This window comes from Corvus cornix, chromosome 1A (assembly GCF_000738735.6).
Source record: "Corvus cornix cornix isolate S_Up_H32 chromosome 1A, ASM73873v5, whole genome shotgun sequence".
NCBI lineage: Eukaryota > Metazoa > Chordata > Aves > Passeriformes > Corvidae > Corvus > Corvus cornix.
The window spans coordinates 55,047,100-55,065,515 of NC_047057.1; the positions used below are offsets into that span (position 1 = coordinate 55,047,100).

An 18,416-nucleotide genomic window follows, 5' to 3' on the forward strand; every position below is an offset into this window, starting at 1 on the left:
TATTTACAGTGGTATTTATTCGCATTTGAAATTCTTCCCACTTGATCTTAACACCTTTTAAAAAAAATATTTCTTATACAGCAACTTTGCTATCACCAACCTATTATTAGAGTGATCACCAACCTTGATTTCACTTCTAAGATAAAGGTTCTCCAAAGTGGTTTTTTTCCATGATAAAAGAAGTACAGCACCTTATCTAATTTTTTTTTCCATCGACCTTGGTGAAGCTGATAAGGAATCAGTTCTTTACGGCTTGTAAGAGGAGATTTAGAGCCAAGTTTAGGGATCTACCTCAACAAACTCAAAAGACATAGATGGTATTTACTGTAGTGTGAAACGTAACGAGATTCTGCATATGTTGTGATCTTTCAAGATAGATGAGAAAGAGTCATCTATTACATGACTTTTTACAAACACACACATTTATGAAAAAAAGCCACTCTATGTGCAATTTTTACTGAGCAGGTTACATAACTTCCATTTTTAAGTTCACTCAGCAAAACTTAAAACTAAAGAACAAAATATTGTCTATCTGAAATAACATCACTACATGAAAAACCTCTTCTGAGGACAGCATAAGTTTTTATTATTTTAACTGTTGTGCTTATAAGTATCACTAAAATGTTTTCAGGAAATGAGCATTAAATTTAGCAACAACTAGGGGGTTAATTTTACACCTAAAATCATGTAAGGAAATGGCTAAAAATGTAGAAAATTGTAGCATTCTGATAGTATTCATAGCCAGAGTATTCCTAACTAGTCAGTTGTTCCAATATTATGCACACTCGGAAATCCTAGGCTTTTCAGACATTTTTGGGGCTGAGCATCTATGTGTGCACGATAAACTTAAGTTTTCCAATATGTCACAGATAGATGGCTAAAAGTAATTCTAGCCAGCATAAGGAAACATAGCTTGGTATAATAAATACTATTGCATGGCATGGCATAAAGCTCTCTAGCATGACTAACTAGTAAGTCATACCTACTACCTGTAGTAATAGCACTGTAGCTTGTACATTTACCAGGCAGGCAGCAGGGCCTTGAGCCTGTTAGCCTTATTCAGACAACATTCAGCTGTATCTCATCATCTTACAAACCCAGACCTTGATAGTCACTTGCAGGAATAAAGCTGAAGGAGTTTAAAGCTATACACATGAAAACAAACACACACACACACACACACACGAATTCATTTCCAGTGAGTCTGAAATCCACAGGTCTCTGCTTTGCAACAGCATGAGGAGCAGTCATCTGGGGAGCCCTCCTAAATGAACAAACAGGCTGGGAAACTTAAGGGGATGATAAATCAACATCTAAGTCAATAGAAGAGAGACCTAAGATGGAATGATGTCTTTATACTCTGGCTGTTTAAGAGTAATTTGCTGTATTTGCCTAGAGCAAGCCCTGAGCCTATCCTGGTTTGCTAAGCTTCAGCTGCTGTGTTCACTTAGCAACCTAACTTGACTTTTCAGCGCAAAGAAAAATAGACAAAGCAACCTTCTCAGGTGTAGAGGTCTTCTGTTAGGCTGTGAAATAGAAAGTTTGTCATTAAGGAAAGCAACCTTATTTCCAGGATGAGGACATCACCTTTTAAAGACAGTATCTCAAAAATAAAAAATAAAAACTAAGAAATACATGATGCATATTTTCATTACATTAGTTAAGTGTTCAGCTTAACATAGACCAAACATTTATTGAAATGTCTTCTTGCTGGCAAATTTGATCTGTGGGACAAGATACATCAGAAAATACAGAAAATGGAAACTGAAATACAAAATAAACACAATACAATCCATAAAAATTTTAAATGTGGTTTTCATTATAGACTAGCATGATGGAAGTAATATAATTAGAGCCATATTGATATGACCCAAATTCCCTCTAAATTCCTTAATTAGACACTTCCTATCAGCTGGCTTTAGTCAGCTTTCCTTACTTATAACCTCAGATTAATTTTTTGAGCAATACTTAGTTTATTTCACAGCTGAAACTAAGCCTTTGGTGGGAATTAGTCCAGATGAATATGAACCTATATTTTCCTAGGAAGTAATTTTCTGAAAAACATGAGATTATTCATTAGTAGTCCAATCCAAGTCCTGTTGCCATTCATGGTATCCCAGTTAATTCTAAACTACCTGAAATTCATAACATTTATCCATTAATGAAAACAAAACAAAAGGAAGCAACCAATTTTATTTTGTTCTAAGAGAGATTTGGATTTAATTCCAGAAAGCTGAACTCCCTTTTGCACTTGCCTTCCATCTTTTCAACTCCAATGTAGGCGGTGCTCAGGCAAACAGGGTGTTTGCAATGTTTTAAAGCCCTTACCTCTTACTTCCAGTTTGCACTCCACTTCTGCCTCTCCCAGTTCATTGACTGCTCGGCAGGAGTAAGTGCCTCCATCATAGGGGCTGGGTTTGCGGATCTCCAAGGTACAGACACCTTGGTTGCTGAACATTCGGTACCTTGGGTCGTTCATTATAAGCACTTTGTTTTTCATCCAGGTTATTTTGGGCTGTGGTAAAAACAAACAAACAAACACACACAAAAAAAAACAAAAGAAAGCCCAATGCACAAACCTGTGAACTGAAATACTTTATCTCTTTTTTTGTGGTGTTCAGTTAAAGCTGAGCAATCCAGAAATGATAGAAAATAGATAAGGTAGTGATAGAAAAGAAACTGTAGCTCTTAACAAGATAAGCATTGCCTGCATCATGCATCTGTTTTCTAGCACTTCTTTTTATCAGTGCAGCTCTTATCACCTAATTAAAGTCATAAGTACAAGCCTGTTAGCAATACAAGGACCGTGTAATGATAGCAAACATCTGATCATTAGCTTTTGACATCCAATTACTCTAAGTCAATAAGAAAATCATCTTTTTCTGCAGTAATTTGCACAGCGAGAAACTGTGAAGGTGAAGGGTGAGCAGCACTCTGGATTTCTCATTTTACTAGGCCAGATCAGTTTCTCACAACAGAAAAAAGATCTCAAAAAGACACAATTCAAAAGAAACCACAAAACTTAGCATGCAGTGGGTCTGAGAAGCAATGTGGCACCCCGAGCATTCCTGCAATGTGCTTACTTAGAGAAAAATAAGCTTTTTATAGAATAATTATGGCCTTATTTTAGTAACAACTTTTACTGATACATTAACTGTACAGCTCAGTGAGGGTGCCAGTTAAAGCCCAGCCTTCTCCTGAGGTTCTGCCCCTTCACTGAGTTATCTGTGCATTAACTATTATAGTACCTATAGCACAGGTAAGCAGGTCCCTTCTTTTTGTATTCTTTAGAACCCACACCAGTATGTCTGCCTTCAGCCTGGCTCAGGAGTTAAATGTAGAAGTTATTGTCAGGTTACTGTCAGGTTAAACTCTCTCGTGTTTCAAGCGACGCTGTCAGAGCTGTGCAGTACCTTGGGGTTGCCCCGGACGCTGCAGTTCAGGGTGGCATTGTAACCAGCTACGGCAAACGTGTTCACCAGGGGCTGAGTGAACAGTGGTCGCTCGCTGAAGTCGAAGTCATCATAAACTGGGTATTTGTAGACTTTACCTGTGAAATGAAAATCAAACATTTATAAAATCAGCGTTTGTTGGCACGTAGCTAAACATCCAAGTATATTAAATGGCTGCAGAGAGTTAGTTCTGATTTGCACTGCTTTATGTACCAGTGTGACTCCGGTAGTTGCTCTTGTAGGGGAGGCTGGAGGTGGGTCTGCACCGTGACTGTAGCCCTTGGTCATGCTATGGCATTGATGTCTGAGAGCTTCCCTTTGTTTCCTGTGCAGGTGGTACACTAAACAATACGTGTTTATTCCATGTCTGTGTCTGCATGCCTTGCATGCTATAGAGCAGGATGGATCCTAACCTGTGTGCTGCAGGATGCCTGTCTTTGGCAAGCCTTGTTCACTCTGGTGGCAATTATTTTTCACAGTTTGTTCTGATTACAAACTGTCTCTGTATCTGAAAATCCATTTTTTCTTTCTGCTTCAAACGGTGCACTGACAATAGAGATACCTGAATGGATGCAGTTTCTGAACAAGGAAAGCATGGTAGTAAAATGTAATGGGCCAGTTTATGCCCACTTTGCAGTGGAGATTACCACCAATAAATCCTCTTCAGCCACACAGTCAGCTGGCATTTAAAATGGTTGGACAAACAGACATCTATTCCTGTGCACAGGTGTCATAAAACAGCTTTGCTTCACTGAAAGCTGATTCAAGCTCTCATGCTGACTTCAGTGCAGTTTAGGCCTAATACTTCTCTCATGAGAAGGGCAAGTAAGCAGTGCTGAAAAAGAATTCCTGTAGCCATTCCGTTGTTCATTACTCCGTTTCTAAAAGAGACCTTCTAAAAGACCTTCAGTCTTTCAGCCCGCCTACGTGGGCTGGACAGGTTGTCCGTCCTCTGCATCATGGCAGTCATGTATTCCTTCCTTTCAGACAAACTGCTTTGATTTGCTTCCTGTAAGCTATTTGCTTTTAGAATTTCCTTTCCACAGGAAAGTTGTTTTTTTTTTTTTAATTTTGCTGTGCCATTTCAAACTGACAACTTCTGAAATGTCAGGATTTTTGACTGCAGAATCAGAATTTGCCCAACCCCACCCTCAAGAGATGTGAAGCAGGGGTTATGTTCTTCTGTTGCATCCTGCCTGAAATGGAGGGAGCGCCTGCACAGCTGATGCCAAGTCTCCAGTGGAGGGCAGTGACCCACTGCTTCTAACAGAACAGCTGCTTTACTTGTCTTCCAGCTCTTGCCAACTCATATCTGCCGGTGCTGACGTGAGTCTGAGATCCAAGACCATAGAAAATGTCAAAACATGGGAAAATGTCCAACTCCTGATTAAAAACAATGACTATGAACTATGTGGACAAACCATGAAGTCTGAATAGAATGCCCCTGGCCTCGGGGCTGGGAGTGCCTCTGAATGCTTTAGAATGTCTTTACCTTTAGTCACCTTCCAGCCTCTGAGCACCCCTTAGCCTTTGACAAAGAACGGGTAATTAACTAACCATCCTTTGCAATCAGAGCGCTCTCTTTGGTCATGGTTGCATCCTCGCTGAGGCCACACATGTTTTCAGCGAAGATCCTGAAGTAGTACTCGTTGCCTATGACCAGCTCGTTGATGGTGGCACTGGTGCGGTGGTAGTGCTCGATCACGGTGAACCACTCCTGAAAGGCACAGACACAGAGGGTGAGCTCCCCCCCAGCACCCTGCGCCTCCCAGACGTTCACTGGAAGAGTCATCAAGCTTCTGAGAGTAGGTTCTTCTCTGAAGAGAATATAGCTAACAATAATTAGTGAAACGAGCGATAATGGAAATACTGCAGAGTTCACTGCTGAGCAGTGAAGGCCGAATGGAAAGTGAACACTACGAGTTGTTACACTGGCAGCCAGGAGGGTTCATTTTAGGAAATCCAGTATTACAAAGGTTACGTTGTGCCAGCAAGGCAGGCTCCGCTCCCTCATTCCTAATCCACGATGCTGACAGAGAAAGTACAGTTGCAGATAGGAAAACTGCAATCCTGTGGGGAAGGCAATAGCATGTGTTGTTCTGCAGTATTATGCACTCACAAGAGGCCACTGCACTAATCTGCCCTCTCTATCACAGGCTGAGTGTTCATGAGAAATGTAGTTCTGTGCTGGTGGTCCTCTGATATCTAAAGGCTGAGATGGGGAAGTGGGTTTTAGTGCTTTGGTCTTGCAGCAGTAACAGGACCTGTGAATTCTGTCCCATTACACAATCCCTAAACAACGGTAGGAGATGAAAGAGGCTAATGCTAAAAATGCAATTACTATAAAGTGCAATATGACCACAGCAATGTTTTTGCTTTCCTTTGCTCTGCCCTACATAGTTTTCTTGCTTTTCTAAAGATGAACTTGTGCTGAGTTCCCTGTACCACAGTTTGCATTAATGTTTGGTCAACTTTAAGAGCCAGAGTTCCTTTGGGAAAACAGTTTTTTGCAGAAGACCAGCGGTGCCAGAATTGCAAAATGTACCAGCACAGATGCTGTGAGGAAAGTGACCTGAATGATCCATGTCACACTGGACCCTGGATACTACTGCTGTTGTTACTTTCTCCTTATCACAGTAATTTAGAGGGGCCATTGTTCTGGTCACGGTACCAGAGACAGTATCTTCTTACAGTCTCAAGAGAGGGGAGAGAGAAGGAGAAAAAAAAAAAAAAGAAAAGGCTGCAAAGGGAAATAGTGGCACGGGAAGGGAAGAATGAGTTGTTCAGACCATGAAGGAGACCAGCATATTAATGTGAGGGGCAGAAGGGGACAGCAAAAGATTCTCTTGGATAAGGCAACTCCCAAAATATTGGCCTAGATGTCCAGTGTTTAAATTTGCAGTAAATGTTAAATCTAAGAATCCAACTACTGTCTTTTAAGAATGTGTAAAATTTTTGTTAGTTTAATAAAAATAATAAACATTTCTGTATTGCATTTTTCATCTGCAAATCTCAGAGCAGTTTAGGAGTGATGTATGTGCTGTTTTGCCATGGGTACTAAGGAGTGGCAGTGACTTACATAATGTGACATTGCAGGTTTGAAAACAGCAGCAATGGTATACTATTGTTCTAGTAGCAGCCTACTGAATTCAGAATTAATATTTTGGTGTTTTATTTTCTCTACTGAGGCAAAGGAAAAATGCAGAATTACTTCTCTCAAGTCCACCTCTCCTTTCCTTTTTTTAGTCCTCCTCTTTGGCATAATTTGAAAATATTTCCATTTCTAGGCTTTAGTTATAGTGAACAAGAGATTTTTAGAGTTTTTAGAGATGCTTTTAGAGATTTTTTGAATGCTGATAAATCAGTGCTTTGTCCACCTGTCATTTTAAGCATGTAATGCTTTTTGTTTTTAAAAGGGAGAATTCCCATCCCGCTTTTCAACATCTCCTTGTTACTTACCATACTCTTTTTATCTGCTTTTTGAATAGTGTACCCAGTAATGGCAGCATTGCCATCATCTTTTGGTGGTTTCCATGATAAATTTACATTTTCTCCCCAGACATCCTCGATAGTTACAACCTCTGGTGGGCCTGGGCGATCTGTAACAAAAATATGACAGCTGACATATTCTACTGTTTGCTTTCCCTATCTCTTTCCCACACACATCTTCCAATTAGTTTGATTTCTCTCTCTTTCTTACAAAAAAACATCATCAAAAGAAAGATGTGGTTGCAAAATAAAACTTTCCAAAGTGAAGGCATGTCAGAATTAAAATAAATTCAATAGTTAAAGTTGTGCTGCCAGTGTTGCCTGTTATGTAAAGAAATAGATGGCAAAGCCAAAAAGTAAATGTGTTTTCTTGTCTGTCTTTCCTACCTTTCTGTCCTTTCAGCATTTAGGATTTCTTCTTGTCATAGGTTAGCAAGCTGAGTCTCGGAAGTGATGTCCGTGCCAAGGGGTGCTTACAGCTTCTCCCCCCCCCCATGACCTATCAGCTGGCCAGTTTGAATATGGACAATTCTTTAAGCCACTTAAAGTTGTGACCGCCTCTGTGATCCACACTTAAGAATAGACAAACCCCCCTCCAAGCTCTCTCTCGTTTCTGGTGCTGGCCACAGGTGGCTGTGGGGCCCGAGCGGGGCCCAGTGGGCCCAGCCCAGGCCCTGCTTGGGCCAGGCCCTGCTCGGGCCACGGCTCCAGGATGACCCCCCCAGCAGGGCTGTGGGCAGCCAGAGCGGCTCGGAACCCCCCCTCAACCCCCCCCACTGCGGCCAAGATTTCAGCAAAGCGGCACCGCTGTCCGGCAGAGGTCGGGTGACCAACAGCGATAAGCCACACAGCTGCAAGGCCGAGGTGAGATTAACCCTTTTATTGCTGTGAAGAGCTGAAAACCTGAGGGAAGAGAAAGAGGAGATGCTTAAAGCTGAAAGCTGTTGTGAAGCTATGATATATCAGAGTATCCCGTTGTAATTCCATGAAGATATGGGGGGTGGAGTGTTCAACTCGTAAGCAAAAACACCTGCGCTGAGATAGGCAGATGCTGCCGCAGCTGTAATTTCATGAGAAGTTTGAACAGGGAGAGATGGAAACAATGAGGACTTTTGCTCCAAATGGGAAAGGAGAAACCTCAGTTCCTAGAGATGCTCCCAGAGATAGTCCTAGAGATGAAGATGATGAAGACCCTTTGCTCCCAAGGAAGGAGAAGGGCCTCTGTTTTTGTTTCTGAATGGCTCAACCTTACAATTGTACCCCAAAAACTTCAAGAGTGGACCCTTGAAAGCAGTTTCGGGAAAAGCTGCAAGTCGGGGTAAGGGACTCACATGCGAGCAGGGAGACTCCTCTTCCTAAATGGACTGAACAATATTTGGAGTGGGCAGCTGTCTCGTTGTGATAATGTTTTCATAGCACGAGCAAGAAGAGACTTCTCTTTCTAAATGGACTGAACAAGGTTATTATGGAAGTGCTAAACAGACTGAACATCTTAAGGGTTGTCTTTTTACATTGTCAGTGGGAGAAGGGAGGAAGGTGGGGGGAGGAGGAAAGTTCTGAAGGTATGGTATAATTTTTTCCCCTCTTTTAGGTCTGTTAATAAACTTCTTTATATTCTTTCAAGTTTGGTGCCTGCTTTGCATTTCTCCTAATTCTTATCTCACAGAAGATAAGCAGTAATGAGTATTTTGGGCCAAACCACTACACTAAATTGGTGTTTCTGCCCAGTTACGAACCGAACCCACTACATTCTACACTGCACTTGTGACAAACTTACTATGAATTTGCAGCCATTTCTGTCTATGGGAACAGGAAAAATCTTGCATCCTGGATGGACAAGACCATGAGGGGCATAACAGCGAAAAAAAGAGACTGACACATTCCAACAATGCTATTGTGTGTGGAGCTTTCCCTAGAGACCACAAATCTCCAGCCAAGTAATTGGATGTGGAGAGCTATCACTGTCAAGAAAGATGATCCTTGGGATTCCTGTTTTCCTGTAGCCTGGGAACGGCTGGATTTCTTTCTGTTTCTTCAAACATACCAACGATCTGAATATCTATTGTAGCTTTGTCCACCAAGTTCTCCACCTCCACTTTCATGTCGTACTCCCCGGAGTGCCCCCGTTCTGCCTTTCGGATGAAGATGATGGTGTCGTTCTCCGTGTTGCGGATGTTGATTTCATTCTTGTCGATCGGAGAACCGTTTTTCTCCCACGATACTTTTGCTCTTGGTTTTCCCTGCAAGGAACCAGGAAAGAATTTTTATATGATTTTTTTTTTTTTGGAGAGAAAAGGGAAGAGAAGAAAACAAGTTTATTTCCCATTTTTCCCAAACAGGGAATAAAAACTGTCCTGAAAGAAACAGAATTCTTTTTAAAATTATACACCATTTAGAGATACAATCATGCCAACTCGCCTAAAATATAACTTTCTTTCTTTTTTTTTCTTTTACCCAAGAGACTGAAAATATTTGCAATTTCTGGCTATTTTGGATAATTATCTTTCTGGCTAAATTTGACAAATAATTTCCAGTTTTTGAAAGAAAAGGGAGAAAAAAAATAACCCACAGAAAATACAGAACAAAGTATTTCACCCTCTGGAAATGCTTACATTCTCTACACTACCACTGAAAGAGGAAAGTAATAGACTAAACCTCCAGGGGTCTTCAACTCTCTTCTTTCATTGCAAAGGAAGTTGTAATAGCTGTTAGGAAGGCTGGATTGATCTCTTTTGTGTGCCATTTTTTGTGTGTCTAAGTGCCCAATATAGGTACTTAAAGTAGAGTGAATTTCACCTGCTTTGCCATGGGATTTTCCTTCCACAGGCAAACAGTTTGCAGGTGCTGTCTGAAAAGGGTAATCTCACACCATTTTGAACACCTTATCTTAGAGAATAACCATAGACTATTCCTTTAATTTCTCAAGAGAAGTATATCTTGCAGCATATTGCTGATCAAGCTTTTATGAGGCTTTTAACAGCCTCAGTGAAACTGAGTTATGCCAACCCAGTATCTTTAAATGTGCAGACACGAAATAGAAATGAATTCTTCCATGATTCTTGTATTCACAAGAAGGACTCTGCAAGGAGAAAGGCTGTTGCTGTTTAAAAGATATGGGAATGAAGGTTAACATGATGCTGTGGGAAAGCATGCTATGTATTTAGAAATACTCATATTACAATTGTGATCTCAAGGATTGAATAGTTGCAGTCTGCCCACTCTTCCTCTCTCATGATGAGGAAATTATTAAATGCAACCATTCCATTCTTGATAACCATATTTAACTGCTTCCAGTGCAACCCCTTTGCATTGTGCTAGCAATTATCTCACATGCAATGTCTCCTGTGAAGAACTGTAAGTGTCCTTTGGATGACAGGTGACCAATCAGTATGAGTGAGTTACCCAATTCATTACTTGGCTGAACATTGTTTGTTTGACACATCAAATCGAAAACTTTCAAGCAGCTCTGTACTTCAGAGTGCTTCCACATCTGCTTAAGTTAGCTCACTGGCCAAAGTTACAGAGAAAGGAGTCAAAAAGCAGCAGTATCCAAAAAAAAAAGGGGAAAAAAAAGCAAAGAGAAATTTTCTGTCAGTGTTTTTAGTCCTTACCTGGAAAGGAATAACAAGATTCACAGTTTCTCCAACTCTTCGAGTATAGGTTTGTTTTAAGTGTCTTGGTAGACGAATCTTTGGAGGTTCTGGACAAAACAAAAGCTTGTGTTAAGCACTTCTTTTCTTTTCTAACTGAAGCAGCACTGTTGTGCATCAATATAAAAAGATGACAGTGTGGTCTACAATTCCCAGAAGTGACAAACGAGTGAGGTGTCTTAAATTTCTTGGTCTCCCAGCATTACATTCAGGACACCATCAGCTTTTATAACACCAAATGTTATGATGGTAGGAATAGGTGGGAAGCTTAGTGCAACTTAAAAACAGCACCATCAACTTCAAGTTCTGCAGAAAAAAAAAAGCCCTGAAAAACTGAAAAATAAAGGCTCAGAAATGAACTAAATAAAAAAAAATTATGCATTTTTTAGAGATGGTTTCATGATTTCTTGCCACCACATAATGGCTTCGTAAGGCCGTATCATCAGTTACCAATAACAACTATTAGCCTTAAAAAAGCAGGTATCAGTATGGAAGAAGAGTGTATTTGTGGGTAAGTGTAGGCAGGAGGATCTTACCTATCACTTCCTTGACTAAAATAGGCTGTGGGTAGTACTTGGGCTCACTTTCACCAGCAGCATTCACAGCTTTTACTCTCACAAGGATTTTCGAGCCAGTTGGAAGGCCACTGATGGTAAACTTCGTTTTGTCTGTCAGCTCTGGGTTAGCCACGATCCATTCATCAGCTGATTTAGGGAAATCAGGAGAGGAGGACAGATCCAAAGAATAGCCAGTTATTAATACATCCACATCATGGACGAAGAAAATTACAGAACAGTAATAGATTCATTAGATTCTAATGAATAATTCTGTTTTGTTTTTCTTACTATGCTGTAACACAATATAGATTCACTTTCATATGTGGGAAAAATGTTTCAAACTCTGAGGGGTTTTTGTTGATTACATATTTGTATATTCATATATTTATATGCCTTTATATAGTGATACAAATGCTATTAGAATATGTCTGTAATTTAAGTGTACCAGAGAGAAAACTGGTTAGATTTTATAATTCAGCTAGAATAAAACAAGGGGCACAAATAATCTATTTCCAAAAGCAGTCATCATTGCTTTAACAGCTTCCTTGGAGAGAAATGGGTTTTGCAATTAATTTCAACCAGTGCTGTGTACCCCTGAAAGTATAACTGAGGAATAAGAGAAACACAGAACATTTACACATTGCAATGAAATGCCACCTCTCCTCATGCCTTTAAAAAAGGAAGGCTGTGTCAGAATTATTCACATAATTACAGCATTCTCAGATTTTCAGTTCTATCCCAGGCAGTCACATGAAATTCATAGAGAGATCATAAGGGTACAGTCTTTCAGAACAGCTTCAGTTACAAACCATACTTTGTAATCCTCCCTGTCCTCCCAGCACAGTGCCCTAACTGCTGGCACCTGGGCACTGGAGCCGGATTTAGGAACTAGCAAGTCAGGATCAATACTTTCCATTTCATGTAAAGATAGCCCTATAAAATGGGCACAGAAGACAAGAGAACTCTTATAAACTGGAGAGCCCTGCAGATGTAGAGCATAGTGCTGTGGTACATTTTCATAACTGAGTGTCTTGCTTTTAGGAATTAAGTTTTCCTTCAAGCTTCTAGCAGAAAAGGATTTCAATCAATGACTGTTTCCCAAGAACCTCCCCCTCCCCTTACACCTATATTACAGAAAATTCCATAGACTGCTGCCCTTAGAATTCACTGTCAGGAATTTATCTTTACTTTTATGAAGAGAGTTTTTCTTTCATTAAAGAAGACTTATATCCCTTGTGGAATACTGTACCTTCCAGGTTAAAAGGTGGCTCCCCCAATTCCTCAGACAGATCTGTCGATATACCTTGAGAGAATCCATCTTTAAAATTAATCAGAGACACCCACTTTCACACAGATGGAGCATTTTGTCAGTGGTTAGCAATTTCTGTTAGTAAGTATGCAAAGATAGATGCTGGGCTTTAGAGATTTAGAGAACCCATATTTAGGGATACTGCAGGGAGAGAAGAGATGGAAAGAGGGCATCTAGATCACAGAACAGTTATGTGTGATGCCCACAGGAAAGCTAAAGGATGAAAGAAGAGGAGGATATAAAGTTGTATGAGTTTCTTGGGCCTGAGCATAGCCCCAGAAATATGAAAAGAGACAAAAGGAACACTTGGAAGAGAGAAATGAAACAAAATGATGATGAGAGAAAGTGTAGAAGGAGAAGAAAACACATCATAGAAGAGATAAGAAATTCAGAGATAAATTCTGAGTAAGAGAGACAGAAAAAAAGAGGTCTTGGAATAAAACTTGAAAGAAACAGAGGAAGAGAACACATTTAGCTAAAGGTAACATAGATAGAAGATTAAAGAAGACCAAACCCATGGATGATGACAGATATGATATAAACCCTAAGGCTTTATTTCCTGGACAAAGTTATCTCTGCCCTGGATATCCTGTAATCCTGGAGCTGGCTATATTTGGGATAATAAAAATACTCTTCTAGTATCTGTGCATGGTCCTGGATGAGTATGGTGGGAAAGATCTCAGCCAACAGAAACTCTGCAATGTGCTTATTTACTAGCTATGAAAACAGATCATCCGTAGGTACAACAGCCTCTACAAGCAGATAAACATGTTCTCATGGATATTATCATGGGGAACACTCAGGCCATGCTCCCCAGGCTGCCTCCAAAATACCACACAAGAACCAGTCAGCAGCACACTTTACTAGTGACTGACTTCTCCAGGGTCAACAGGATTCGGTCTACTCCACATCACCACAGCAAGAAGGCCAAAGCTGGATGTTGTAAACTAGGCCTGGGAATTTCTCTCTCTCTGTGTATATATATATATATGTGTATTCTATATTCTTGTTATTCACACTGTGCAGTGCTGGATCAGGATACTTATGATGAGACTCCAGTTCAGTAACATGCACAGAGAGCTGTCAAAAGTGGTACATAGTTAAGGAGTCCAAGAATCCATCACATTGATCAAGTTCTGAGGTGCAGACTAGAGGGAAATACCAGTTTTGCAAAGCCAAACCAATGTTTATGATACATTATTCTTCTAAATTATCTTTCTATATATTTTTTTGTCTTCCTATTTTCAGCCTGTGATTTCTCCTAATGATAGCTGTGTTAAGGAAGACTCTAAAAAGCCCTCATTAAAGCTACTTCAGTGACAATGAAAGAATGGAGAATGTAATGAGAAATGAGTTTACAAACAGATAACTAAGAGAAAAAAGCAGCAGAATGAATAGAGACAGTCATGAAAAGTATCTTGAAATTAAAAAGAGTTATTAAACATTACAGAAAAAATTAGTTTGAGGCAGAACAGGCAGAAAGGGCTGAGAAAAAGAGGCACTAAGATATTGCAAAAAATGAAATAAACAGCTGAACAGAGAGAAAAAGATGAATAATCCAATAACATGATTTTTAAAATTGGTATTTTAAAATTGGCATTTTAAAATTCGTATTTCCTACTTCTCTTGCTTCTTCCTAGGCATTTTCATTGCATATATACATAATGTCAATTGTGTATATATAGATGTATATTCATATATGAGGCATATATAGATATACATATACATAAACACTCAAAACTGTGTAAAATACATTGTACCCATTGTATTTTAACTGAGGTGAGTAACAGTAAAATGACAGACTTGGCTGCCATTTTGTTGTATCTTCATGAGTTTAAAACCTATCTGGAAAAAAAAGTAAAGAATTTGTTCCATTCAACAGGTATACAATGTTCTTCTGTCTAACAGCCCTTTAAAGACAGATTTGGAAGATTCCTCTGAAAGCCATAGTTTGAATTAACATATTTCTCATCCTCTCTTACTGCCTAATTTGGACATTACATACTGTAATGTCAAGCACTTTTAACTTTTCCCTGCCATTCTACCAATGCTAAACAAAGCATAATAACAGCATCCACTCCTCCCATTGACAGTCCCCTTTACATTCCCCTACATCCGGCCTGTGCAGTGGAAACAATAGAAGAACACTGTATCTTGAGGGAAGACTGCACGCTTACTCGTTCTGAGCTGTTCCCGCAGCTCCCTCCCAACATACAAGGAAAACCCTTCCTACCATTCCAGCTGTGTCTGCCTTCAGGTACTCTTCTCCAGGTCTCTGAGCTTCTTGCAGTCCTGCTCCTTAAAGATATTCCTCTCAATACTACAAGATGCTGAGTGCTCCTGAGAAAAGCCAGTGGTTCTTCTTCACGCCCTCTCCCACTCGCCTGAGAGAGAGCTGAGTGTACTCATCCCGTGGCACCTGACCACATTTATGACCTACTGTTTTCCTGCGTAGTCTGAATCTGAAATGTGACAGCATGAATGACAGGTTCTGTCCTCTACCTTTTGTCTCCAGGCTATGGACTGTGTTCATGAAAAGCTTTCATTGAAATAAATGCCTTCATGGAAAAAAGGTGGTTGACCCATTGCTTGGTTTACAGCACAGTTAAGAGCTGAAGATAACTGTGTCCCCTTCATCCACATCCACCACATTGCTGCAGTTGATGCTGTTGGTCCACAGAGGCTGGGTATTGCACATACCACTCCAGGCTATTTGATACTTACCCAGGTGCTGGTGGATTTTACTTTTTGAAAATAGTCTTCATTTGATGCCAGTTCAGAAAAAAGTCTGCTGGAAAATACTAAGTTTCTGCTGCTTGATCACCAAGGACTCTTAGCTGTAAAATGTAAGTTATATTTCCCTGTTCCTTCTTACTTCACTCTCAAAAGCTTATTCAGTCTCATATCTTTATCTTCCTCCTTCAGATCTTAAATATTTTTATCTTAGATGGACATAGTTAAAGGTCCCCATAACTGCACTGAAATGTTGGAGAAATTAAATATCTAGACATGGACTTTGCATGCCTAGATGACACCTACAGGATCTATTGGAGAGGCTGTTCTCAGTGTGGGCAGGCAGCACTTGAAGTAGCCAGTTAGTAATACATCAACATAGGGATTACCACACTGAGGACCTCCTGTCCCTAAAACCCAGCCAACCTGAACATATTTCGGGCCACACTTGTAGCCATTCATTATTTCCTACACCTTCATCCAACAATGAGCTCCTTACTGCCCTGACTCTCATTTAGCATCTAAAAGAGGATAGTTATTAACGTGGTACTTGGTATACTACAACAGATTATATGGCTTTTGATTTGGATTTCAAATCAAGTGTAAGAGGTGTTGAACTACAGTCAGTGGATGGCATCTGGAATACAAACCAAAGGGAGCCTGCACAAAACCCTGCTGCTTGAGGTTTTCTGCCTGATTAGTCTCTGCCTGACAGCCAGAGCACCTGATACCTGTAGAGAAAAAATGGAGAAAGTCTCACCCACTTTCACTGTGAGTAAGGTACCCCGGGCGTTCTCACTTACTTCCTTCAAAGCAGTACTCCACCACGTAGCCGTCCAACCCTGCTGCCCCGATCTGGTCTGGTGGCCTCCACTTCATTGTCACCGTGGTGTCGGTCACGGTGTCCACTGCCAGCAGAGTTGGGGGACTGGTAACAGCTGAAGCAAGCAGGGAGAAGGAAGAAAACTGTGTTAAAATCAAAGCTTTAGTTTAGTGTCACAGGTGACGGGCTATCCTGCCTACCAGGATGATTTCCAATCATCCCTGGCACGTCTTTCCTAATTAGGACCACACTAGGAGAAGCAGCTACCTCATCCCATATCTGCTCACAGCCTGACCAAGAGATAAATTCCTCCTGCTGAGGACAGGGAAGGACAAACAGCTGGAGAAGGTAGAGCAGAGAAGTTGGGAGCAGTGTGTTCTAGCACAGCAGGTATTTTCTGGCAAGAAGGGAGCATGCTGGAGCTGTAACAGCCACCTCCTTTCTCCTCCTCTGTATTCTGGGGGTGCTGCTGAGCAAGGTGGGAACTTTTGCTGTCTACAGAACAAGACCCAGGGACTTGTGGCTGTCACAATAGTTTGAAAATCTGTTTCTTTATGTGAAAAGGCCACTGAATTATCCTGTCACAATGTGAATGACAAAGCCTTCTAGCTGTCACACTAATATAGAAATTGTATAATTAGATTACTATAATAACATATTAATGGTTATTTTCTAAATGCATACCTATCTCTGTGCTCTTGGCTACTTACCTAAAGGAACAAAGGACTTGGAAGGCATACTTGGCTTGGACATGCCTATGGCATTGACAGCGAACACACGGACCTCATAAGCAACACCTTCAATCATTTTCTTTGGCTCAAAAGTTGTTTCTTTACACAGTTCAAAATTCAGCCTCATCCACCTGGAGCTTTGTTTCTTTTTCCTCTCAATGAAATATCCTTTAGACCAGAAAAGATTTTCTTATCATAAGTGATGGCATAATGGTCAGTAATAAAGGGTCTATTTTTTGACTGCCTAATGACCTTTTTTTATCTCAATATCCCCTTCTAGCTTCAGAGTGATTTAGGGATCATTTTCCCTATTGCAAGCTATTATATAGTCACCTATTTTGCTTTCATGGCCATATACGAGCTTTTTTTGGACTTAGAAGTCTTCTGTGTTTAGTTCAGGGTGAAAAGGGCCTGGTTCTACTGACCTCTGGGCCCCTCTGACCTTCTGCTTGGTTCTGTGTATTAAAAGATATTCCAATTTACTCGGTAAATTGTTTCTGAAATTCCTTCTAACATTCAAAGAGGCTAATAACAGTTCAAAGTTTGGTTTTATAAGAGGTTGTCTTTCGAGTAGGGGGATTGATACTGTGACAACATACAAAATGACAAATCTCAAAGCATTAGAAAAACAGGTATCTGATAAAGTCAAAGAGTAGGTAGAACATTCTAGCAACTGGATGCTCCCTGTGCAAATCTCCAGAGCCTGAGCTAAACTCTGATCCTGTTGCATCCACTCTTTAGGGTTTGCTTCTTTTGTCTGTATTAGAGAGTCACCACCAAAAAAAAAAAAAAAAAAAAGTACCTAAAATGGGTGATCCACCGTCATTTGCTGGAGGTTCCCAGGTCATAATACACCAGTCTTCACCTACCTCAGTCACATTTGGTGCCTGAGGAGGATCAGGGACATCTGTTGTAAACAAAATAAATATTATTAAAAAAAAAAATCTTTCTTCTTTTTGCATAGGTTGAAATTAAAAATGTCAAATAAGAAACAAATCTGAATCATTTTTGAGGTGAAACAGGAATTCCTAATGAGGAGAGAGAGAGAGAGAAAGAAAGTTAGTGGATCCTGGCTGGTGGTTAGAGGTGGATGGATGCCAAGGTCTTCAGCATGGTCAAGCCACTTGAGAGGCACTCAAGGGCATGTGCTAAGGCAGACCCCACAGCCACAGGGAAAGGGGGGAACCAGTGATGCCTTAGGTTTTACCTTTTATGTTTTTCAAATCCTGTACTGCCTAGTGTGTAACTCTGAAGTTCCTTGTAGCCTGTTAATTTCTGCTCTCCCGTGCTAGGTAGACATAACAAAGCCTCTCTGGGCCTGCTCTCCAAGAACACCCAGACCATCCCAGGCCCAAAAAGTATAAACCAAAAGCTTCTAAAGGGGGGCAAGCTTGGGGAAATTATATCATTAACTGAAGCTTTAATTGGAGAATTAACCCTGATATGCAAATGAACCAAGCCTATAAAAGTGTGAAGAACTCGTGACCTATCGTCCATCTTGGTGTCCATCTTATCAATAGCCTCTGGCTCCCCAGGGGGTACCTTTGAGGGCCTTTCAAACAAATACCTACCTTTATTCCCTTATTCTTGTCTAGTCTCTGTTTTTAGGTGGCCTCTCAAGGCATCACCAGGAGTGAGAGGGGCAGCCTGAGGCAACCAGAGAAGTTTGGCC

At 40.5% G+C, this 18,416-nt stretch overlaps 1 protein-coding gene across 14 annotated transcripts in view; it reads right to left on the reverse strand.

Annotated features, from left to right (window-relative positions):
* The window catches only part of MYBPC1 (myosin binding protein C1), a 70,944-nt gene that overhangs the window by 4,171 nt on the left and 48,357 nt on the right, over positions 1–18,416 (reverse strand). For 7 of the 14 annotated variants that reach the window (XM_019292375.3, XM_019292371.3, XM_019292374.3 and 4 more), the window contains 12 exons: positions 17,547–17,651; positions 16,724–16,912; positions 15,994–16,128; positions 15,841–15,921; positions 12,398–12,466; positions 11,128–11,295; positions 10,553–10,641; positions 8,986–9,181; positions 6,912–7,051; positions 5,010–5,169; positions 3,414–3,550; positions 2,329–2,515 (listed from right to left, as the gene is read on the reverse strand). In XM_019292375.3, coding sequence (XP_019147920.1) covers positions 2,329–2,515; positions 3,414–3,550; positions 5,010–5,169; positions 6,912–7,051; positions 8,986–9,181; positions 10,553–10,641; positions 11,128–11,295; positions 12,398–12,466; positions 15,841–15,921; positions 15,994–16,128; positions 16,724–16,912; positions 17,547–17,651 — 1,656 coding nt within the window. The remainder of the gene's footprint in view (positions 1–2,328; positions 2,516–3,413; positions 3,551–5,009; positions 5,170–6,911; positions 7,052–8,985; positions 9,182–10,552; positions 10,642–11,127; positions 11,296–12,397; positions 12,467–15,840; positions 15,922–15,993; positions 16,129–16,723; positions 16,913–17,546; positions 17,652–18,416) is intronic. The other 7 variants (XM_019292382.3, XM_019292384.3, XM_019292383.3 and 4 more) reach the window with 3 other exon arrangements.